The sequence below is a fragment of the Eriocheir sinensis genome, chromosome 61 (assembly GCF_024679095.1).
Source record: "Eriocheir sinensis breed Jianghai 21 chromosome 61, ASM2467909v1, whole genome shotgun sequence".
NCBI classification, from domain to species: Eukaryota; Metazoa; Arthropoda; class Malacostraca; order Decapoda; family Varunidae; genus Eriocheir; species Eriocheir sinensis.
Window position 1 is genome coordinate 5,737,812 of NC_066569.1, and position 23,846 is coordinate 5,761,657.

A 23,846-nucleotide genomic window follows, 5' to 3' on the forward strand; every position below is an offset into this window, starting at 1 on the left:
TATTTTTAGAGGGAGAGAGAGAGAGAGAGAGAGAGAGAGAGAGAGAGAGAGAGAGAGAGAGAGAGAGAGAGAGAGAGAGAGAGAGAGAGAGAGAGAGAGAGAGAGAGAGAGAGAGAGAGAGAGAGAGAGAGATTATTACACTGGTGGCAGCGGTGGGATACAGAAAAGAGAGAGAGAGAGAGAGAGAGAGAGAGAGAGAGAGAGAGAGAGAGAGAGAGAGAGAGAGAGAGAGAGAGAGAGAGAGAGAGAGAGAGAGAGAGAGAGAGAGAGAGAGAGAGAAAAAAACTTCATCCCCCCCCTTCCCCCAAAAAAAGCGAAACGTGGAGATGGCAAATAAATAGATAGATAAAATGTTACCTGAGAGCACTACTTCATGTTTACCTGTTTGCTAATTTGTTTTTCCAGGTGAGAGAGTTTACCTGGTCGCCTTGATTGCCTCACCTTGATTTACGATTTGCTTCTTTGTTTGGTTCGTAGATAGATAGATAGATAGGTAGGTAGGTAGAGGGGTAAATACATGGATAGATGGACTGAGAAATAGATAGACAGATAGATAAAGGTAAAGTTAAGGGTCAGATAGATACGCGTGGCCTCAGTGTTCATTTCCGTCACATAGATAGATAGGTATATAGAAATAGATACAGATAGGTAAATAGATAGATAGATAAATGTTGGATAAAGGAAAGAACAAACAGATTGATAAATAGATGGAGAGACAGATAGATTGGTAGATACGAGGTTCAGAGAGAGAGAGAGAGAGAGAGAGAGAGAGAGAGAGAGAGAGAGAGAGAGAGAGAGAGAGAGAGAGAGAGAGAGAGAGAGAGAGAGAGAGAGCGTCACTGTGTAAAGATATATAATAAAAAAAGTAAAAAAAACTTGGTCGTAGGAGGGAAAAACACTTCTCGGAAAAGGAGGATAATTCTCTCTCGTTTCTTTCTTTCGTTCCCCCTTTTTTTCTTCACTACTTCAAACTAATTGGATCTTTCTCTTTTTCTTTTTCTTTTCCCAATTTTTCCCCCTTTTTTTCCTTTTTTCCTATTTTTTCCCCTTCGTTCCGTGAAATGAAGTCGTTACTCACTCTGATTTTTTTTCTATTTTTCTTTATCTTTTTTTCCAGTCTTTTCCTCTCCCTCATTTTCCCCTTTTTTCTTTTCCTTTACCTTCTTTTTTCTTTTCCTTTCCATTCCTCATCCTATATTTTTTTCCTTTCTTCTTTTTCTTCTTTTTTGTCCTTCCCTTTTTCCCCTTTCCTTCTTTTCCCTTTTGTTTTTTGCTTTTCTTTTCTTCTTGCTGTCCTTTTATTTTCCTTTGTCGGTTTCCTTCTTTTCTCTTTTCTTTTTCCTTTTTTCTCTCCCTTTTTTATTTTCTTTCCTCTGTGCCGTCTCTTTCTTTCCCCATTATATGTTTACTTCTTTCCTCCTTTTCCTTTTTCCTCTCCTTCCTTTTTCCTCTTTTTCTCTTTTCCTTCCCCTATGTAAAATTTTCCTTCATTCTCCTAATATGTTTTCCTCTTCCCTTTTTATTTTGCTTGTTTGTTTTTTCCCTCTCGTTCCTTCTCTTCCTCGTCTTCTACCTGTTGTTTTTGTTGTTGTTGTTGTTGTTGGTGGTGGTGGTGGTGGTGGTTGTGGTGGTGGTATTGGTGGTTGTGGTGGTGTTGTTGTTGACGTCATTGTTTGTGTTTTGTACCTTTTTTTTTTACTTGAGATCAAAACACACCCACACACACACACACACACACACACACACACACACACACACACACACACACACACACACACACAGACACACACACACACACACACATACACACACACACGGCCAGGTCACATCCGGTTCAACTTCATCAACATATCATTTTTATCGGTTCGACATTTTTCCAACTGATTGATCACACTAGAGAGAGAGAGAGAGAGAGAGAGAGAGAGAGAGAGAGAGAGAGAGAGAGAGAGAGAGAGAGAGAGAGAGAGAGAGAGAGAGAGAGAGAGATTGTTACACTGGTGGCAGCGGTGGGATACAAGAGAGAGAGAGAGAGAGAGAGAGAGAGAGAGAGAGAGAGAGAGAGAGAGAGAGAGAGAGAGAGAGAGAGAGAGAGAGAGAGAGAGAGAGAGAGAGAGAGAGAGAGAGTTTCCCCTTACTTTTCCTGTTTCTACCCCTTCCCCTCCCCTCACCTAACCCTCCTCCCCTTCTTTTCCCCTCCTTTCCCCTCTTTTTCCCCTGTTTCTACCCCTTCCCCTTCCTTCACCTAATCCTCCTCCCCTTCTTTTCCCCTCCTTTCCCCTCTTTTTCCCCTGTTTCTACCCCTTCCCCTTCCTTCACCTAACCCTCCTCCCCTTCTTTTCCCCTCCTTTCCCCTCTTTTTCCCCTGTTTCTACCCCTTCCCCTTCCTTCACCTAATCCTCCTCCCCTTCTTTTCCCCTCCTCTTCCCTCTTTCCCTCTTTATCCCTTCCCTTCACTCACCTAACCCTCCTCCCCTTCTTTTCCCTTCCTTTCCCCTCTTTTTTCCCCTCTTTCTACCCCTTCCCCCCTCTCATCTAGCCCTCCTCCCCTTCTTTTTCCCTCCTTTCCCCTTTTTTCCCTCCTTTCCCCTCTTTTCCCCCTATTTCTACCCCTTTCCTCCCCGTATTTTCCCCTCCTTTTCCCCCTCTTTCCCCTCTTTTCCCCTCCCTCTCCCCCTCATCTTATTGGTTTCCAGATAACATATATAACTCATTGCTTTTGTCGTGCAAGTAACAAATATTGCAAGAATGGACTGCACATTTATTCTAGGTATGTGGGAGGTATGTGAGAGGGGTGGGGAGTGAAGGGGAAAGGGTGTGGGGTGGTGGGGCGAAGTGGGAGGGGTGTGGGGTGATGGAGTGAGGTGGAAGGGGAGGTGTAGTGGAGAGGAAGGTGGGGTGAAGAGGAAGGGATGTAAATTTAAATGGGGGTGATATGGAAGGATGTGTGGGAGTGGGGTGAATTGTGGAGGGGTATGGTGTGATGTGGAAGGGGTGCAGGGTGGAGTGGGGAGGTTAATTGGGTTATTGGCAAGCTGGGGAGGCTGTGGGGAGCTCTGGGGATTGGGGTTGGATGGGGAAGGAGAAGAAAAATGGGGAGATGAGATACAGTTTTGGGGAAGATAGAGAGACAGAGACTTGAATGGGATGGGGAAGAGTGGGGAGGTATTGTGGGGAATGGGGAGGTGATGGGGAGTTGGGGAGGAGTTAGGGAAGGGAGAAAAAGAAAAAGAAAAGAAAAGGAAAGGAAAGAAATCAAGAGAGAGAGAGAGAGAGAGAGAGAGAGAGAGAGAGAGAGAGAGAGAGAGAGAGAGAGAGAGAGAGAGAGAGAGAGAGAGAGAGAGACTGGGGACTTCGAGACCAAAAAACATGACCCAGAAAAATAGAGAAAAGAAAGAAAGACAGATACACCTTTTTTCTCTCTCTCACTTTTCCTCATCAGCCGAACCGAAAGAGAGAAAGAAAAAGAGGGAGAGAAAAAGAAGATAGGTGAGAAGAAGAGAAAAAGAAAAAAAGGGGAAATATATCGAAAACAATTACTCGTTTCGTCAAGGCGTGATCACAATTCGCTCGTGTGCCAAAAGCCATACAATCCCAACTTTCGCCTTCACTCCCCTCCGTTTCCCCTCTCTTCCCCTTCCCTCTCCTCCCCTCACCTTCATCAGCCTCATCCGTGACTGGCCGCGTCGTGAGAACCGCGTGGCCGCCACAAACTCCAGGAAGGGGCTGTTCTGGATCATAACGGCCGCCCCGCTCAGCACCCTCGGGAAGATCTCGCTTGCCTCACCGTAGGGGCGGAAGTTCTGGTGCAGACTCTGGAGATGGAAGGGAATTGAAGGGGGGGACTGAAAGGGGCTATGGTTGAGGTTGCGTCGGGGAGGAGCAGGGATGGTGGGATGTGTGCGTGGTGTGAGGAGTAACAAGGGAGTGGACGGAAGAGAATGAAGGGAGGGGTTAAAGGAAAGACGAGGATGAAGAAGAAAGAAGGGAAGAAAAGAAGGAAAGAAAAGAATCGATGGGAAAGTGTGAGAAGGGGAAAAGAAGGAAAGAAAAGAATCGATGGGAAAGTGTTAGAAGGGGAAAAGAAGGGAAGAAAAGAATTGATAGGAAAGTGTTAGAAGGGGAAAAGAAGGAAAGAAAAGAACCGATAGGAAAGTGTTAGAAGGGGAAAAGAAGGGAAGAAAAGAACCGATAGGAAAGTGTTAGAAGGGGAAAAGAGGGAAAGAAAAGAATCGATTAGAAAGTGTTAGAAGGGGAAAAGAGGGAAAGAAAAGAATCGATGGGAAATTGTTAGAAGGGGAAAAGAAGGGAAGAAAAGAACCGATAGGAAAGTGTTAGAAGGGGAAAAGAGGGAAAGAAAAGAATCGATGGGAAAGTGTTAGAAGGGGAAAAGAATGGAAGAAAAGAATCGATAGGAAAGTGTTAGAAGGGGAAAAGAAGGGAAGAAAAGAACCGATAGGAAAGTGTTAGAAGGGGAAAAGAGGGAAAGAAAAGAATCGATGGGAAAGTGTTAGAAGGGGAAAAGAAGGGAAGAAAAGAACCGATAGGAAAGTGTTAGAAGGGGAAAGAAAAGAATCGATGGGAAAGTGTTAGAAGGGGAAAAGAGGGAAAGAAAAGAATCGATTAGAAAGTGTTAGAAGGGGAAAAGAGGGAAAGAAAAGAATCGATAGGAAAGTGTTAGAAGGGGAAAAGAAGGAAAGAAAAGAATCGATAGGAAAGTGTTAGAAGGGGAAAAGAAGGGAAGAAAAGAATCGATGGGAAAGTGTTAGAAGGGGAAAAGAATGAAAGAAAAGAATCGATGGGAAAGTGTGAGAAGGGGAAAAGAATGAAAGAAAAGAACCGATGGGAAAGTGTTAGAAGGGGAAAAGAATGAAAGAAAAGAACCGATGGGAAAGTGTTAGAAGGGGAAAAGAATGAAAGAAAAGAACCGATGGGAAAGTGTTAGAAGGGGAAAAGAGGGAAAGAAAAGAACCGATGGGAAAGTGTTAGAAGGGGAAAAGAAGGGAAGAAAAGAATTGATGGGAAAGTGTTAGAAGGGGAAAAGAGGGAAAGAAAAGAACCGATGGGAAATTGTTAGAAGGGGAAAAGAAGGAAAGAAAAGAATCGATGGGAAAGTGTGAGAAGGGGAAAAGAAGGAAAGAAAAGAATCGATAGGAAAGTGTTAGAAGGGGAAAAGAATGAAAGAAAAGAATCGAAAGGAAAGTGTTAGAAGGGGAAAAGAGGGAAAGAAAAGAATCGATAGGAAAGTGTTAGAAGGGGAAAAGAATGAAAGAAAAGAATCGAAAGGAAAGTGTTAGAAGGGGAAAAGAAGGGAAGAAAAGAATCGATAGGAAAGTGTTAGAAGGGGAAAAGAGGGAAATAATGGCTCACCCCCAAACAAATTCCCAGTTAACCCAAGAAATAACCCAATTCACCCCCCAAAACTATCCTGTTACTCCTAAAATACCGAATATATCCCCAAAATACCCCAACGTACTTTAAAACTCCCCAATCACCCCAAAAACTACCATACGTCACCCCAAAAATACCACAGGTCCCCTCTCAGTCCCCGTCCCCCAACACACTCCCTCACCCCAACACCCCCACCCCTTCCCCCCTTACCTGACATCCCCTCACCCCACTTCACTCACCCCTCACACACCCTCACCATCACTCGCCTCACCTGACATCCCCTCCCCTCACCCCCTTCACACCTGACCTTCTCACCTGCAGATACGGATCACTCGCCGACAAGAGAGCGTCGCCGTAGAAACTCCCGACCGCCGAGACTTCAAGACCCGACGCATGAAGATCCCGGATGCTCTCTATGGTCTGAGGCGGCTTGGCGACCAGCAGGAAGGCGGTGAGGTTGGTGGAGTAGATGATGGTGATGATGGTGGTGTAGAGCCAGAGGGTAGCCACGAAGATGCGGGTTGATTGCATGCGTGGGAGGCTGACCTGTGAAGATGGTGATGATGGGTGGTGGTGGGGGGGTGGGTGGGGGTAGAGAATGGTTGTGGTGGTGGTGGTGGTGATGGTGATGGTGGTGGTGATGGTTGCTGGGGATAGAAAATGGTTGTGGAGTGGTGGTGATGGTGAAGATGGTGATGGTGATGGTGATGGTGATGGTGGTGATGATGAAGGTAGTTGTTTTTTTTTTTTACTATATTTTCTCCCTTCGTTATTTTCCTTCTTTTGTTTTGCCTTCCCTTTTTATTTCCATTTTCATTTTTCCTCTTCCTTCTTTTCCTTCTTCTTTCCTTCCCTCTTTTCATGCCCTTATCTTATTCTCCTTTTTTGTTTTCCTTCTTTTCTTGCCGTCCCATTTTTTCCCTATTACATCTTTATCCTCTTCTTTCTCTTCCTCTTTTTCCCCTCTTTTTTTTATTTGCTTAGGATAGAGAAAGATTATGGACTGGTGGTAGTGATGGTGGTGATGATGGTGGTGATGGTGGTTGGTGGTGGTGATGGTGGTTGGTGGTGGTGGTGATGGTGGTTGGTGGTGGTGATGGTGATGGTGATGGAGTTATGGAAGGGAGAAATGTGGAAGAGAGAAAAAGGAATGGAGAAAAAAAGAAGAGAATGAAGGAAGAATGAATAAAAATGGAAGGGAAAGGAAGGTGAAATTATCGAAGAGAAAGAGGAAACATGAAAGAAGAAAGGAGAGATAAAAAGAAGGGTAAAGAAAGACAGAATTACGAAAGAGAGGCGGAAAAAAAAGAAAGGAAAGAGAGGAGGAAAAAAAGGAGAGGAGGAAAAAAAGGAAAAAAGGAAAAAAAGGAAAGAGAGGCGGAAAAAAAGGTAAAAGGGGAGGAAAAAAGGAAAGAAGGAAAAAAAGGAAAGAGAGGAGGAAAAAAAGAAAGGAATGAGAGGAGGAAAAAAAAAGTAAAAGGGGAGGAAAAAAGGAAAAAAAGAAAAAAAAGAAAATAAGGAAAGAAAAGAGGAAAAAGAGGAGGAAAGAAAGGAAAGAGGGGAGGAAAGGAAGAGATAAATATACAAGAGAGAAGGGCGTGAAAGAGAAATGAAGGGGAACAAATGGCAAAAGAAGGGAAAGGAAGGGAAATAAAGAGACAGTGAAGGGAGACTAAAGGAGACAGTCTGAGGAAAGAGGGGAAGAGAAGAGGAAGGGGAAGGAAAGGAAGGGGGAGATAGGGAGAGGAGAGGTAGGGAATGAGAAGGAAGGGGGAGGTTAGGGATGGGAAGGAAGGAGGAGGTTAGGGAAGGGAAGGAAGGAGGGGTAAGAGGAAGGGAAGGGAGGGGGAGGAAAGGGAAGGGAAGGAAGGAGGAAGAAAGGGAAGGAAGAGGAATGGAGGGGAGGGGATAGGAAGGGAAAGAGAAGAGAAAAGGAGTAAGGGAAAGGGAAGAAAGGGAAGGGAAGGGGAGGAAAGGAAGGGAAGGAAGGGGAAGAGAAGGAAAGGGAGGGGGAGGAAGAAGGGGAAGGGAAGGGAGGGGGAGGAAGGGAAAGGGAAGGACAAGAGAGGAGGAGGAAGGGAAGGGAAGGGTAGGAAGGGAGGGGGAGAAAGGGAAAGGGAAGGAAGAGGAAAGGGAAGAGAAGGGAGGGGGAGGAAGAAGGGGAAGGGAAGGGAGGGGGTGGAAGGAAAGGGAAGGACAAGAGCGGGGAAGGAAGGAAGGAAGGAGGAAGGGAGGAGGAAGGGAAGGAAGGGGAAGAAAAGGAAAGGGAGGGGAGGAAGAAGGGAAGGGAAGGGAGGGGAAGGAAGGAAAGGGAAGGACAAGAGAGGAGGAGGAAGGGAAGGGAAGGAAAGAGAAGGAGGAGGAAGGAATGGAAGGAAGGAAGGAAGGAAGAGGAAGGGAGGAGGGGAGGAAGGGAAAGGAAAGGACAAGAGAGGAGGAGGAAGGGAAGGGAAGAGTAGGAAGGGATGGGGTGGCAAGGGAAGTAAGGGGAGGGGAGGAGAAGGGGAAATGAAGGGGAAATAGAGGGGAAAGGTCAACCCTTCTATACATTTATTCACCCTGATAGCCATTCCCCTCACTGATGGGAAGAAAGGGAGGAAGGGGGACGGGGAGAGCAAGGGAAAGGGGAGGAGGAGGGAGGAAAGGCGGATATATGATAATTTGGGCCATGCTGAGAGAAAGGGGAAGGGGAAGAGGAAGGGAAGGGGAGGGAAGGGGAGGGGAGAGAGGGAGAGGTGGAGAGAATTGGACTTAATGCTTGTTTTAATGTGAGTTGATGATGATGATGATGGGGAGGAGGAGGAGGAGGAGGAGGAGGAGGAGGAGGAGGAGGAGACCGGAAGACCAGGCATACGAGAAGAAAGGAAGAGGGAGAGAGAGAGAGAGAGAGAGAGAGAGAGAGAGAGAGAGAGAGAGAGAGAGAGAGAGAGAGAGAGAGAGAGAGAGAGAGAGAGAGAGAGAGAGAGAGAGAGAGAGAGAGAGAGAGAGAGAGAGAGAGAGAGAGAGAGAGAGAAATGATATTGCAAAGAAGAGAAGGAGAAACAGAGGAGAAGGAGAAAGAGAAGAAGGAGACGAAAAAGAAGCGAAGCAGGAAAAGAGAGAGAGAGAGAGAGAGAGAGAGAGAGAGAGAGAGAGAGAGAGAGAGAGAGAGAGAGAGAGAGAGAGAGAGAGAGAGAGAGAGAGAGAGAGAGAGAGAGAGAGAGAGAGAGAAGGGTAGTACATATACACACACAAAAAAAAGAGAAATAAATAAATAAATAATTAAAGAGATATAAAGAGAGAGAGAGAGAGGGGGGGGGGTCTAACCAGGTGTCATACAGGTAACTTTCTCACCTGCGCCTCACAGCAATGAAGGGCCAGAGCGTAGTACCAGCTGGCGGCCAGGGACTGTAGACTTTTTACCTCCTCTCCGCTACAGGTAATACAGGTAAACACACAAGTAAACACAGGTAAGCAGGTAGGTAGAAGGAAAGGTAATTATGTAGGTAGGCTAAAAGTTGACATTAAGGTAAATTATTAGGGTATTAGATGTCCCCAGTGCAGGTAAACAGGTGAGCACAGGTAATTATAGGTAGACAGGTAAGAAGGGTAATTAGAAAGGTAGGTAATTAACGTGACATGAAGGTAAAGTGATTAGTTCTGATTCTCGGCCTAAGGAAACAAAGGTAATTACATAGGTGATTAAACAGGTAGGTAAAAGTTGACATTAAGGTAAATTATTAGGTATTAGACGTCCCCAGTGCAGGTAAACAGGTAAGCTTAGGTAAATACAGGTATATAAGTTAGTAAGATAGATATGTAAGTCAATAAGTATGTAAGTAGGATAGGTATGTAAGTAGATTTTGTTTGGTAAGTGTTTATACAGGTACACTTAGGTAAAGGGGTGGGCAGGTAGGTAGGTAGGTAAGTAGATAAAGAGATACAGGTAAACATATTAACTTATAGGTAAATTAGTAGATTATTAGTGAACGGATTATGCTTTGTTAGGTAAGAATATATACAGGTACGTTTAGGTAAAGGGGTGGGCAGGTAGGTAGGTAGGTAAGTAGGTAATGAGACAGTAAGGTAAGCAAACTAACATAAAGGTAAATTGTTAGAAGGAAAGTGATTAGGTTTTGTTAGGTAAGAGTGTATAGAGGCGCACTTTGGTGAGCAGGTGGGTACGGTGAAGGTTAATGAGGTTATCAGGTAAACACACGCACACACACACACACACACACACACACACACACACACACACACACACACACACACACACACACACACACACACACACACAGACAAAGACAAAGAAATAAATTGCAAGACATTTCAACACTAAGCCTTCCCCTTATTGCGGTCGTTTTGCCTCCTCCTCCTCCTCCTCCTCCTCCTCCTTCTCCTCCTTTTCCTTCTCCTTCTCCTCCTCTTCTTTTCTTCTTTTCTTCGTTTAATATCCATAATTTCCTCGGCCTCCTCCTCCTCTTCCTCCTCTTATTCCTCCTCCTCCTCCTCCTCTCCTCCGTTTTTACTTTTCCTCCTTTCTTCCTTCCATTTTCTCTTTCATATTTTAGGTTGAGTCAGTCAGTCAGTCAGTCAGTCACTCACTCACTCACTCACTCACTCACCCACTTTCATCCACTCAATCTTTCATTCATTGCCTGTCAGTCATCCAATCAGCCAGTCAATCTTCCACCCATCCACCCATTGTTCCTCCTCTTCCACCACCACCACCACCACCAGCACCCACCAGAGGGCAGCGCCGCGAGCCAGCAGCGCCAACACGGGGCCGGCCACCACAAGACCCACAGCAATAGCGACCCAGGTGGTGGAGCTGAAGGGGAATGCGAGGGCTTGCCACCGGGGGAGAGGGGGTTCCGTGCGGGCCATGAAGCAACTCAACTGTGGGGGGGAGGGAATGGGGGAGTGAGGGGGGAGTGGGGAGGAAGGGGAAGAGAGAGAAAGGGGGTTAGAGATAGGAGGAGGAACAAGGTGAATGCAAGAGAGAAAGGGGATGAGGAAATGGGGATAAAAGGGAGGGATAGGGAAGTGGGAGAAAGGGATAGACAACTGGGGAGGGATGGAGGGAAAGGGGAGAGGATATGGGGGGAGGGAGAACGATTGGGGAGAGACAAAGAAGGGAATGGGAGAGAGAAAGGAGTGAAAGGGAGGGAGAAAAGCGAGCTTAATAGGAATGGGAGAAAGAGGGAGAGAGAGAGAAAGGGGAAGACGGCAGATTAAGAAATGGGAGAATAAGTATAAGGAATGGGAGAGAGAATGGGGAAATGGGAAGAAGGAAGAGGGAGGAATGAGGAAGTTGGAGATAGGAGGAAAGATTGAGGTGATGGATAGAAGGAATGGGGAGGGATGGGAGGAATGGTATAGCAGAAAGGAGAGAGAGAGAGAGAGAGAGAGAGAGAGAGAGAGAGAGAGAGAGAGAGAGAGAGAGAGAGAGAGAGAGAGAGAGAGAGAGAGAGAGAGAGAGAGAGAGAGAGAGAGAGAGAGAGAGAGAGAGAGAGAGAGAGAGAGAGAGAGAGAGAGAGAGAGAGAGATATATGAAGGGAATAGGTTGAGGAAAGACAAAAGGAGAAGGAAAAAAAGGAGAACAGGGGGAATGAAGGAAAAGGAGAGAGAGAGAAAGTTAGTGAATTAGTAGAAAAGAATGAGACAGAAGGGAAAAAGCAGAAGATTGAAGAGAGAGAGAAACTAATAAAAGGAGTAGAAAGAGGAAGGGAAGAGGAGGAAAAGATTGAAGATATAAAGAGATAGGATAAAAAAAAAGGGAAGGAGGAGGAAGAGGAGGAGGAGGAGTAAATAAAGGAATACAAAAAATCAAGTAAAATGAAGAGGCAAGAGAATGACAGGAATGAAAAAAATAAAAGGAAAAATAAAAAAGAAATAAAAAAAGAAAGCTTGTGGATCAAAGAATGGAAGAAAGAGAAGGAAAACGAACCCACAGAGAGAGAGAGAGAGAGAGAGAGAGAGAGAGAGAGAGAGAGAGAGAGAGAGAGAGAGAGAGAGAGAGAGAGAGAGAGAGAGAGAGAGAGAGAGAGAGAGAGAGAGAGAGAGAGAGAGAGGAGAGAAAGTTTAACGTGTAGAGGGATAAAATAAATAGAAAAAAGAGGAGGCAGGAAGGAAGGAAGGGAGGAAGAGAGAAAGGATGAAAAAAAGGTTGAAACATAATGTTTGAACGAGAGAGAGAGAGAGAGAGAGAGAGAGAGAGAGAGAGAGAGAGAGAGAGAGAGAGAGAGAGAGAGAGAGAGAGAGAGAGAGAGAGAGAGAGAGAGAGAGAGAGAGAGGCGGATACCATGGATTTAAAGTATTCAACATCAAAGGCATGTGAGAGAGAGAGAGAGAGAGAGAGAGAGAGAGAGAGAGAGAGAGAGAGAGAGAGAGAGAGAGAGAGAGAGAGAGAGAGAGAGAGAAAATGTCCAGAAATCCAGTACACTTACTTAATTTACCTGACCTGACCTCACCTGACATGACCCTCTGCGACCTTGACCTCTTGACCTTACCTAAGCCAGTCAAACAAAGACCTAATTTTTCACAAATATTATTAATTCACCTCGTTTACCTGACCTGACTTAACTTATGACCTCTTGACCTCATTCTTACTTAAACATGTTAAACCTTACCTAACCAGACTTAACAAACCTCTGATTCAACTCATCCTGACCTGACCTGACCTGACTTGACCTGACCTGAGCTGACTTATGACCTCTTGACCTCATTCTTACTTAAACATGTTAAACCTTACCTAACCAGACTTAACAAACCTCTGATTCAGCTCATCCTGACCTGACCTGGCTTGACCTGACTTGACCTGACCTTACCTGAGCTAATCTAACCTAATGACCTCTTTCACCTTACCTAAACTAACCAAAACAAACCTAACCAGTTTAAACAAACCCTTAGTTCACTTTATTTATCGACCTGACCTGACCTGTAACCTTGCCTCGATGAACCAAACTATACCTTATCTACCTTAATTTCACGAACCTTTGATTCAACTCATTTACCACCCTCACCTGACCTGATCTGAACTGACCTCCTGTGACCGCTTGTGACCTCACTTAAACAAACCAAAGAAAATTTTTCCTAACCTAGCGTCACAAACCTTTAATTTTCCTGACCTGACTTAACCTAACCTAACCTCCTGTGACCTCATCTGACCTAACCTGACCTGATTTGACCAACTGTGACCTCTTGACCTACTGTGACCTCACATAACATTGAACGACCCTCACCTAACTAATCTTCACAAACCTGTAACACAACTGACGTGACCTGACCTAACCTGACCTGACCTGACCTCCCGTGGACTGACCTGTGACCCCTTGGCCTTACCTCGGAGTCGTAAGGTGTTATGTAGTCCAGAATCCCAATCCTAACATGGAACGACCCTTACCTAACTAAACTTTTCAAACCTCTAGTACAACTGACATGACCTGACCTAACCTGACCTGACCTCCCGTGGACTGACCTGTGACCCCTTGACCTCACCTCGGAGTCGTAAGGTGTCGTGTAGTCCAGAATCCCTATCCGGACGTGGGTAACATAGAGGTCAACCAATCCTATGTCGACCTCGTTCCGCGCAAGTCTCCCCATCATTCCCGACCAGTTGCCGTTTTCTTCCTCTCGTCCCCACCACTCCCCTGCCAAAGAAAACGGGAGGTGGGCTTGGTGATGATGGGAGTGTTATAGAGAATGGGAAACGAAAGAAAATGGGAGGGAAGTGAAAGGGAATAAAGAGCAGGGAAGAAAAAATGGGAAATAAGTGAAAAAGAGAATAGGAAAGAAGTGAAAGAAAAACAAGAATGGGGAAGAAAAAAAATGGAAAAGAAGTGAAAGAAGGAAAAAATGGGAAGAAAAAATGGGGAAAAAAATAAAAAGAATGGGAAAGAGAAAATGGGAAAGAAGTGAATGAAAATGGACCCACAGAGAGAGAGAGAGAGAGAGAGAGAGAGAGAGAGAGAGAGAGAGAGAGAGAGAGAGAGAGAGAGAGAGAGAGAGAGAGAGAGAGAGAGAGAGAGAGAGAGAGAGAGAGAGAGAGAGAGAGAGAGAGAGAGAGAGAGAGAGAGAGAGAGCAATTGGACAAGACAAACAGAACCAGAGAAGTGTAATTGCTTAAGTTGTTGTTGTTGCTGTTGTTGTTGTTGTTCTTTGTTTATTTGTTTATTGTTTGTTGTCTTTGTTTCTTTATTCTTTTTCTTCTTTCAATTTTCCCATTTTTTTCATTTTCATTTTTTTCTCTTTCCTTTCTTATTCCATTTTTTGTTATTATTTTTTTTTTATTTCTTCCTTCCCTCATACCTTTTCCCCTCTCTCCCCACCCTTCCCCTAACCTCCCACGCTTCCCCACCTATTCCTCATGTTAACTTCATCCCCTCCTCCCCTTCCCAGCCCCACCCTTCACCCTTTGAGACATTATTTAATCCCTTCCCCTTTCCTCTTTCCCCATCCTTCCCCTTTCCTCCCCACCCATCCCCACACCGACTTCATCCCCACCTTCTCCTCCCTCCAAATCCCCGCTCTTCCCCCTTCAAACATCATGCGATCTTTTCCTCACCATCTCCCTCTCTCCCCTCACTCTCCAATTTCTTCCCCTTCCTCCTTCCCCTTCCTTCCCACCCATCCCCACCCATTCCCCCTCCCCTTCACCCTTCAGACATCATACACTCCTCCCAAACCTCTTCTTCCTCCCACTGTCAATCCTTCCCCTTCCTCCCCATGCTTCCCCTTCCTCCCCATCCTTCCCCTCCCCTCCCCGCCTTCCCCCTCCCCCTTCACCCTTCAAAAATCATGCATCCCTCCTTCCCTATCCCCCCCCCCTCTCTCTCTCACCCCTCATTTCCCAATCCTTACCCTTCCTCCCCACCTATTCCCCAGCCATCCCCTCACTAACGACACACCCCACCATCACCCCTCTTTTCCCCCATCACCCTTCAAGCATCAAACACTCCCTCTCAAACCCCCTTTCTCTCACTCAAATCACTCCCGTTCCTCTCCAACCCTTCCCCTTCCTCCCCACGCCTCCCCACCTCCCCCTTACCTAATGGCGGCTCTTCGTACTCCACGCTGAAGTTCATGACCCGGGCAATCGTGTCGAGAACGCCGATGTCCGTCCCGTAGCGGAAGACAACGCTCCCGGCGCTGTCCCGGTAGTAAAACACGCTGGGCGCCCACTCGAAGGTCACGGCCTGGGAAAGGGAAGGGATGGGTAGGCAGGTGGACAGGGGGAGGCAGGAATAGACAGTTAGATATGGGTGGTAGAAATAGATAAAGAATTAGAACGAGACGAATGGGTAGACAGGTTGAAAGAAAAATAGGTTACAGGTAGGAGATAAATAGGTAGACAGGTAGAAATGGTGGACATAAATAGGTAGACGGGTAGAAATGGTGGACAGAAATAGGTAGACGGGTAGAAATAGTGGACATAAATAGGTAGACGGGTAGAAATGGTGGACAGAAATAGGTAGACGGGTAGAAATGGTGGACAGAAATAGGTAGACGGGTAGATACGGGTGGTAGAAATAGATAAAGAGGTAGAACGAGACGAATGGGTAGACAGGTTGAAGGAAAAATAGGTTACAGGTAGGAGAGAGATAGGTAGACAGGTAGAAATGGTGGACATAAATAGGTAGACAGAAAAATGGGTGTACAGGCAGATGGAAATAGGGGATAGAAATAGGTAGACCGGTAGAAATGGGGAACAGAAATAGGTAGACAGGTTGAAATGGTGGACGGAAATAGGTAGACAGGAGGAAATGGTCTACAGAAATAGGTAAGGAGGTAGGACGAGAGAAATAGGTAGACAGGTTGAAAGAAAATGGGTGTACAGGTAAAAGAGAAATAGGTAAACAGATGGAAATAGGGGATATAAATAGTTAGACAGGTAGGAAATGGGGCAGAAATAGGTAGACAGGTAGAAATGGGGGAACAGAAATAGATACAGGTAGAAATAGTGAACATAAATAGGTAGATAAGTAGAAATGGGGGGTAGAAATAGGTAGACAGGTTGAAATGGGGAATGGACATAAATAGATGGACAGAGAAATTGGTGAGATAGAAATAGGTAGAATGGATCAAGAAATACGAATACAGGTAGAAGAGAAATAGGTATGAAGGTAAAATAGGTACAGAAATAGGTAGACTGTGAGAGAGAGAGAGAGAGAGAGAGAGAGAGAGAGAGAGAGAGAGAGAGAGAGAGAGAGAGAGAGAGAGAGAGAGAGAGAGAGAGAGAGAGAGAGAAGGTAGAGAGGTTAACTGGGTACAAAATAGACACACAGGTAGACTGGGTACAGGTGAGAGATGGGCCAGGTGAATTAACTAGGTCAGTATGAAAATTAATGGTTAAAAGTGAGTGAATGCAGGTAATTAAGAACAGGTAAAGGCTGGTATGATTAAGAGACAGGTAGAGGTGATTAGGCAGAACAGTTTTATTTATTTAGACGAGTTAATCTATTTCAGTTTTATTCACTTATTTATTTATTTATTTTATTTACTTTTGTGTGTGTGTGTGTGTGTGTGTGTGTGTGTGTGTGTGTGTGTGTGTGTGTGTGTGTGTGTGTGTGTGTATGATTGCATTTTTTTCCTTATATCGTAATTCATTATATTTTATCAAAGTATATTCAGAAACTCATTATGACTGTACAATACTTTTTTTCTTGGTCCTTTTTTTTCAACCTAACCTAACCTTTATTTTCCTCCCTTTCTCTCTAATTCAACACCTGGGTATATGCATTACTTTACCTGGCCTTACCTGTTGTCATTTGTGCTAATTAAAAAGAACAGGGGACCAGATGAGGGGGAAGGGAGAGGAAGGGAAGGGATAATTTTGGCAGGTGAAGGGAAGGGAGGGGATGGGAAGGGTTAATTTTAGCAGATAGGGGGAAGGGAGGGGAAGGGAAGGGGGCATTTTAGCAGGTGAAGGGAAGGGGAAATTCTAGCAAGTGAGGGGAAACGAGGTGAGGGGAAGGGGTAATTTTAGCAGGTGAGGGGAAGGAAGGTGAAGGAAGGGGTAATTTTTAGCAGGGAAGGGGAAGGGAGGCGAAGGGAAAGGGGCATTTTAGCAGGGAAGGGGAAGAGAGGAAGGGAAGCAATTTTTGATGGGGAGGGGAAGAGGCGAGAGAAGGGGCAGTGTTAGCAGGGGAAGAGGAGGAGGAGGTATAGGTGAAGGGAAGAGGTGAAGGGAAGAAAAAAAAACGTTAACAGGGTGAGGGGAAGGGAAGGGAAGGGAAGGGGCAATTTTAGCCGAAGAAAAGTGAAGGGGGAAAGGGGGAAGCATTATTAGCAGAAGAGGAAAGGGAAGGGAAAGGGAAAGGGCGATGTTAGTAGAGGAAGGGAAGGGATGGGAAAGGAAGAGAGGAATATTAGAAGGGGAAGGGAAATGAAAGAGAAGGGAGGCGTAAGAGGAAACGTGATATCAGGAAGGGAAGGGAAGGGATGAAAGAAGGGAGCGATGTCAGAAGAAGAGGGAAGAGGAAGGAAAGAGGAAAGGAAGAAACAACATTAGCAGAAGAGGAAAGGGAAGAGGAAGGGAAAAGAGGAAAGAGGAAGAAGAAGCAATATCAGAAGAAGAGGAATGGAAAGGAAGACATAATATTAGCCGAAGAGGAAAGGGAAGAGGAAGGGAAGGGAAAACGATGGAAGAGGAGGAGGAAAGAATGATGGCAAAATAGGGAGGGAAGGGAAGGAAAGAGGAAAAGAAGAAGCAACATTAGCAGAAGAGGAAAGGGAAGGAGAAGGGAAGGGAAAACGATGGAAGAGGAGGAGGAAAGAATGATGGGAAAATAGGGAGGGAAGGGAAGGAAAGAGGAAAAGAAGAAGCAACATTAGCCGAAGAGGAAAGGGAAGAGGAAGGGAAGGGAAAACGATGGAAGAGGAGGAGGAAAGAATGATGGCAAAATAGGGAGGGAAGGGAAGGAAAGAGGAAAAGAAGAAGCAACATTAGCAGAGGAGGAAAGGGAAGAAGAAGGGAAGGGAAAACGATGGAAGAGGAGGAGGAAAGAATGATGGCAAAACAGGGAGGGAAGGGAAGGAAAGAGGAAAAGAAAAAGCAACATTAGCAGAAGAGGAAAGGGAAGAGGAAGGGAAGGGAAAACGATGGAAGAGGAGGAGGAAAGAATGATGGCAAAATAGAGAGGGAAGGGAAGGAAGGAGTGAAGGGAAGAGAGGGATGTTAGACCGATTACATTCCCTTATGCAGCGGAGTGATTCCCTCTCTCCTCCCTTCTCCTCTCTTCTGCATGTAGAGGAGCCGCGGCGCCGGTCTGGGGAGGACTTTAGTGTTTATTTTATGGGCCCAGACGCACCCGCAGGCAGCCACACGTCCGCTCAGGTACACAGCGGGAGAGTGAAACCAAAACAAACAGTGTGCAGATGCGGGCGAGCGAGAGGTAGACAGGCAGACAGGCAGACGGACAGACAAACAGACGGGCATACAGAGAGACCAAGACACAGAAAATCATAGACAAATAAACAAGCAGATAGACAGACAGACGGACAGACAGACAGACAGACAGCCACACAAACACACAGACAAACACACACACTGACAGACAGATAAACAGACATATAGATAGACAGACAGACAGACAGACAGACACACAAACACACACTCAGACAGACAGGTAAACAGACACAGACAGACAAACAGACAGACAAACAGGCATTTCATCACATCACGTAAAAAAAAAGATAAAGAAAAACGAATGAATGTAAACCTAATTACACACACACACACACACACACACACACACACACACACACACACACACACTCCCCCGTCCCCCTCCTTTCCCTCCACCCCCCCACCTCCCCAGCCTTACCAGCCCCCCCCTCATCCCCCCACCTCCCCCCTCTCCCCCTCCCTACCTTGAGCCTCGCGCCCTTCAGGTCCGTGAGTCTGTCCTGGTAGATGAGAGCGGGCGAGCTGAACCTATCCCCGCGCCAGGTGGAGACGCGCGCCACCTCCCCCGCCACCCCCTGGTACAGCCGCCCCACGTACACCCGCCACGCCCCCGCCGACCGACCCTGGGGGAGGAGGAGGAGGGGGAGGGGGGGAGAGAAAGAGGTGGTGGAGGAGAGAGATCATAAAAGACAGAGTAGAAGGAGGAGGAGAAAGAGGATGGTTATGAAGATGAGGAGGAGAAACAGAGGAGAAGAGAAGAAGGTGGAGGAGAGAAGGAAGAGGAAGAGGAGGAGGAGGGATAGAAAAAGAAAGAAAGAGGATGTGGAGAAGGAAGAGGATGAAAGAAAGAACGCGTAGGAGGAGGAGGAGGAGGAGGAGGAGGAAGAAGAGGAGGAAAAGGAGGAGGAAGAAGAGGAGGATGTGTAAGAAGAAAAAGAGGAATAAGAGCAAGATTAGGAAAGAAAGAAGGAGGAGGAAGAGGAAGAAGATAAAGAAACAAAGAAAGAACAAGAAGGAGGAGGAGGAGGAGGAGGAGGAGAATATGTAATAAGATGAAGTGGGGAAGGAAGAGAAAGATTAAGAAAGAAGGAAAGAGGAAGGAGGAGGAAGAAGAGGAAGAGGAAGAGATTAGAAAAGAAAAAAAGAGGAGGGGGAGGAAGAGGAGGAGAAGTAATCAGAATATGAAGTAGGGAAATAAGAGGAAGGATAAGAAAGAAGGAAAGAAAGAAAAGAAGGAAAGACAGAAAGAAAGAAGGAAAGAAAGAGAGAAGGAAGGAGGAGGAGGAAGAGGAAGAGGAAGAGATTAGAAAAGAAAAAGAGGAGGGGAGGAAGAGGAGGATAAGTAATAAGAATATGAATTAGGTAAATAAGAGGAAGGATAAGAAAGAAGGAAAGAAAGAAAAGAAGGAAAGACAGAAAGAAAGAAGGAAAGAAAGAGAGAAGGAAGGAGGAGGAGGAAGAGGAAGAGGAAGAGATTAGAAAAGAAAAAAAGAGGAGGGGGAGGAAGAGGAGGAGAAGTAATCAGAATATGAAGTAGGGAAATAAGAGGAAGGATAAGAAAGAAGGAAAGAAAGAAAAGAAGGAAAGACAGAAAGAAAGAAGGAAAGAAAGAGAGAAGGAAGGAGGAGGAAGAGGAAGAGGAAGAGATTAGAAAAGAAAAAAAGAGGAGGGCGAGGAAGAGGAGGAGAAGTAATCAGAATATGAAGTAGGGAAATAAGAGGAAGGATAAGAAAGAAGGAAAGAAAGAAAAGAAGGAAAGACAGAAAGAAAGAAGGAAAGAAAGAGAGAAGGAAGGAGGAGGAGGAAGAGGAAGAGGAAGAGATTAGAAAAGAAAAAAAGAGGAGGGGGAGGAAGAGGAGGAGAAGTAATCAGAATATGAAGTAGGGAAATAAGAGGAAGGATAAGAAAGAAGGAAAGAAAGAAAAGAAGGAAAGACAGAAAGAAAGAAGGAAAGAAAGAGAGAAGGAAGGAGGAGGAGGAAAATAAAGTGTTAGTGGCAATATTAGACCTGTGACATATTTCGCGGCAGTCGTCTCATATCCAGCGGTAAATAAGTTGCTGGAGACGTCCCATATGAGCCAGGCCCTTACCTTACCTTACTTACCTTAACCTCATTTACCTTCACCTGCCAATATCCTTCCTACCTGTCATTTACCTACCAATATCTTCTTCATTACTTGTCCTTGCCTTCTCTTACCTTTATTTTGCGTCAATCTGTTTCCTTACCTTACCTTACCTTACTTACCTTAACCTAATTTGCCTTCACCTGCCAATATCCTTCTTACCTGTCATTTACCTACCAAAATAATCTTACCTGTCCTTACCTTCTCTTACCTTATTCCTACATCAGTCCGTTTCCTTACCTTACCTTACCTTACTTACCTTAACCTCATTTACCTTTACCAGCCAATATCCTTCTTACCTATCATTTACCCACCAATATAATCTTTCTTACCTGTCCTTACCTTCTCTTACCTTTTTCCTACATCAGTCCGTTTCCTTACCTTACCTTACCTTACTTACCTTAACCTTATTTCCCTTTACCTGCCAATATCCTTACCTGTCATTTACCTACCAATATCTTCTCCATTACTTGCCCTTACTTTCTCTTACCTTTTTCCTATATCTATCCCTTTCCTTACCTTACTTAACCTTACCTTTACCTACCTTTATCTCCCTTCTTACAAGTCCTTCCCTTGTCTTACCTTTCCCTACCCATATCTTCCTCTTTAACTGTCCTTACCTTACCTTACTTACTTTACCTCACCTCACCTCATATAACCTTACCTTACCTCACCTTACCTATCCTCACCTCACCTTACCCTGTCTTACCTTAATGACTCCAGCCAGGTGTTCTGTCTTCCGTCCCTTCGGAGAGGTTGCTAACTTCATCAGGTCGTTCCGAGAGGGTAGCACGCAGAGGTACCTGGCGACGGGGAGACAGGTGGAAAGTTAATTAGGAGAGTTACACCTGGTGGGAATGTGACGCTGGTGGTGGTGGTGGTGATATTGGTGGTGGTGGTGGTGCTGATGGTGAACTGAAGGAGGAGAAAAAAGAGGAGGAGGAGAAGAAGTTGGAGGAGGAGGAGGAGGAGGAGGAGGAGGAGGATATGTATGAAGGAAAGAAGGAGTAGAAGGAAGATTTGGAAAGAGAGGAGGAGGAGGAGGAGGAGGATTTGTATGAAGGAAAGGAGTAGAAGGAAGATTTGGAAAGAGAGGAGGAGGAGGAGAAGGAGGCGGAGAAAGTTGTTGTTGTTGTTGTTGTTGGTGGTGGTGGTGGTGGTGGTGGTGGTTGTGTTTGTTTTCTTCTACTTCCTCTTTTATCTCCTTCTCTTCCTCTTTCTCTTCCTTTTTATTCTTCCTCTTACTCATTTTTCGCTTCCTTTTACTCCTTTTCCTCTTTTTTCCTCTTATTCTTCCTCTTTTTTTCGTCTTATTATTTCTTTTTTCCTCCTACTCTTACTCTTTTTCCTCTTCTTTTCCTCTTATTCTTCCTCTTTTTTCCTCCTACTCTTACTCTTTTTCCTCTTATTTTCCTCCTACTCCTACTCTTTTTCCTCTTATTTTCCTCCTACTCTTACTCTTTTTCCTCTTTTTTCCGCCTACTCTTTTTCCTCTTCTTTTCCTCTTATTCTTCCTCTTTTTTTCCTCCTACTTTACTTTTTGTTTCCGATATTGTTTTCTTTTTTTTCATTTCATTTCCGTCGTTGTTTGTTTTGTCCTCTCTCGTTTATTTATTTTATATCCTTTATCGTTTTCTGTTATTTATGTTTCGAGAGAGAGAGAGAGAGAGAGAGAGAGAGAGAGAGAGAGAGAGAGAGAGAGAGAGAGAGAGAGAGGATAGATAGATACACCAATAGACAGACTGAGAAACCTCTTGTCCCTTTTCCTCTCCCTTTTCCTCTTTTTTTCCTCATCCCATTTCCCTTTTTTCCCCATTTTTTCCTTTTCCACCCTCCCATTTCCCCATTTTTCCTCATTTCCTTTCCCCCTTTCCTTACTTTTCCCTCTTCCTCTCTTTCCTATTTTCCCATCTTTGTATTTTTCCTCATTTCTTCTCCTTTTTCTCTGATTTCTAGTTTCTGTGGGATATCTTTTCCTTTTTTTCCTTTTTACAACTTTTCTTTTTGTCTTCTCTCTCTCTCTCTCTCTCTCTCTCTCTCTCTCTCTCTCTCTCTCTCTCTCTCTCTCTTCACCATTTTTCCAACTCCACTTTCCTCTTTTTCCCCCTCCCCTTTCCCCTTTCTTTTCCCTCCCCTCTCCCCACACCCAATTTCCACCCTCCCTCACATCCCTCCCTCCCCTCCCCCTCCCCTCACTCACCTCCCTCTATAGTCCCAGGTCAGCTGTTCCCCCTCACTCAGTCTCAGGAGGGGGGCAGCGTTCCCCAGTAGGATGAGGTACCCCCGGCAGCCCTCCGTTCCCCAGGTCACCCCCAGCAGGTCATCCAGTTCCCGCACCCTCACCACCTGGGGAAGGGGGATGAGGGGAAGGGTATTAGTGACGGGAAGGGGAGAGAGGAGGGGAAAAGGGGATAGGAAGAAAAGAAGGAAGAAAAAGGGAAGAGAGAGAGAAAAGGGGAGGAAAAGAGGTTTGTAGGAGGTAGGGCGGAGAGAGAAAAGGGAGATAGGTAAGGAGAGGGAGGTAGGTAAGGGGTAAGGAGAGAGAGATAGGAAAGGAGAGATGTAGGTAAGGAGAGAAAGGTAAGTAGGAGAGAGGACGGAGAGAGAAAAGGGAAGTAGATAAAAGGGGAAGAATGGGGATGAAAGGGAAGGGGAGAAAGAAAAGGGGAGGAGGAGATGGGAGGGGAAAGAGGGAGAAAAGTGGTAAGGGAAGAAAAGGGAGAGGGAGAAAAAGGTAAAAGTGAAGACAGAAAGAGGAAAAAAAAGAGGAAAAAAGGGATTTGGAATATTAAAGAAAGGAAATTAGAAAGAAATGAGAGAGAGAGAGAGAGAGAGAGAGAGAGAGAGAGAGAGAGAGAGAGAGAGAGAGAGAGAGAGAGAGAGAGAGAGAGAGAGATAGTTACACTGGTGGCAGCGGTGGGATACAGAAAAAAATGGAGAGAGAGAGAGAGAGAGAGAGAGAGAGAGAGAGAGAGAGAGAGAGAGAGAGAGAGAGAGAGAGAGAGAGAGAGAGAGAGAGAGAGAGAGAGAGAGAGAGAGAGAGAGAGAGAGAGAGAGAGAGAGAGAGAGAGAGAGAGAGAGAGAGAGAGAGAGAGAGAGAGAGAGAGAGAGAGAGAGAGAGAGAGAGAGAGAGAGAGAGAGAAAAAGGAGAAGAAACGAGAAAAATATACAAAGAGGGGAAAAGAAGAAAGAGAGGAAGAGGGGACAGTAAGGAAGAAGGGGAATTATCTTTGTGAGGGGAAAAGAGAAAAGAGAGCTAGTGGATTTTTTGAGTAAATTTCAAAGGGGGAGAGAAATCGTTTGAGGAAGATGGGAGAGGATAAAAAAAAGGGAGATGGGAGGGAGAAAAAAAGGGGAAGGGAAGAGATACAAAAAGGGATTATGAAGGACTTAAGGGTAATTTTAAAGGCTTAGGGTATGCCATAGAATCAGAAGAAGAGGATAAAAGGATAAAAGGAAAATATATATATAAAAAAAAAACAGAGAAGGGAAGAATTTATTAACTGGAAGAAGAGGAAGGTGTAAAAAGATGGAATAGACGGGTGAATAAAACAAAGGGTAAGGGGAGCAAAGGAGGGGAGAGAAGGGGAGAAGAGGAGAAAGAAAACAAGGGGAGAGAAGGGGAGACTTATGTGTTTTAGTGACGCTTGAGGGTTAGGTGTTAAGAAGAGGGGAGGATTAAGAGAAAAAGAGAGAAAAAAAGGGAGAGAGAGGGGAGAGGAAGAAAGAGGGGAGAAAGAGTGAAGAAAGAGAGAGAGAGAGAGAGAGAGAGAGAGAGAGAGAGAGAGAGAGAGAGAGAGAGAGAGAGAGAGAGAGAGAGAGAGAGAGAGAGAGAGAGATGGGAAGGGGAACGTGATGGAATTTAGGATGAAGGAATAATTTCACGCACGCACGCACACACACACTCAGACGTACACGCTCACGCACACACACAGTAATGGTCA

At 45.3% G+C, this 23,846-nt stretch overlaps 1 protein-coding gene across 1 annotated transcript in view; it reads right to left on the reverse strand.

Moving 5' to 3' along the window:
- The window catches only part of LOC126986016 (ionotropic receptor 21a-like), a 55,092-nt gene that overhangs the window by 29,690 nt on the left and 1,556 nt on the right, over nucleotides 1–23,846 (reverse strand). The window contains exons 2-10 of the mRNA XM_050841702.1: nucleotides 22,103–22,248; nucleotides 20,612–20,705; nucleotides 18,244–18,402; nucleotides 14,420–14,567; nucleotides 12,871–13,022; nucleotides 10,118–10,269; nucleotides 8,722–8,800; nucleotides 5,704–5,934; nucleotides 3,654–3,812 (exon numbers count right to left, since the gene is read on the reverse strand). Of these exons, the coding sequence (XP_050697659.1) occupies nucleotides 3,654–3,812; nucleotides 5,704–5,934; nucleotides 8,722–8,800; nucleotides 10,118–10,269; nucleotides 12,871–13,022; nucleotides 14,420–14,567; nucleotides 18,244–18,402; nucleotides 20,612–20,705; nucleotides 22,103–22,248 (1,320 nt within the window). The remainder of the gene's footprint in view (nucleotides 1–3,653; nucleotides 3,813–5,703; nucleotides 5,935–8,721; nucleotides 8,801–10,117; nucleotides 10,270–12,870; nucleotides 13,023–14,419; nucleotides 14,568–18,243; nucleotides 18,403–20,611; nucleotides 20,706–22,102; nucleotides 22,249–23,846) is intronic.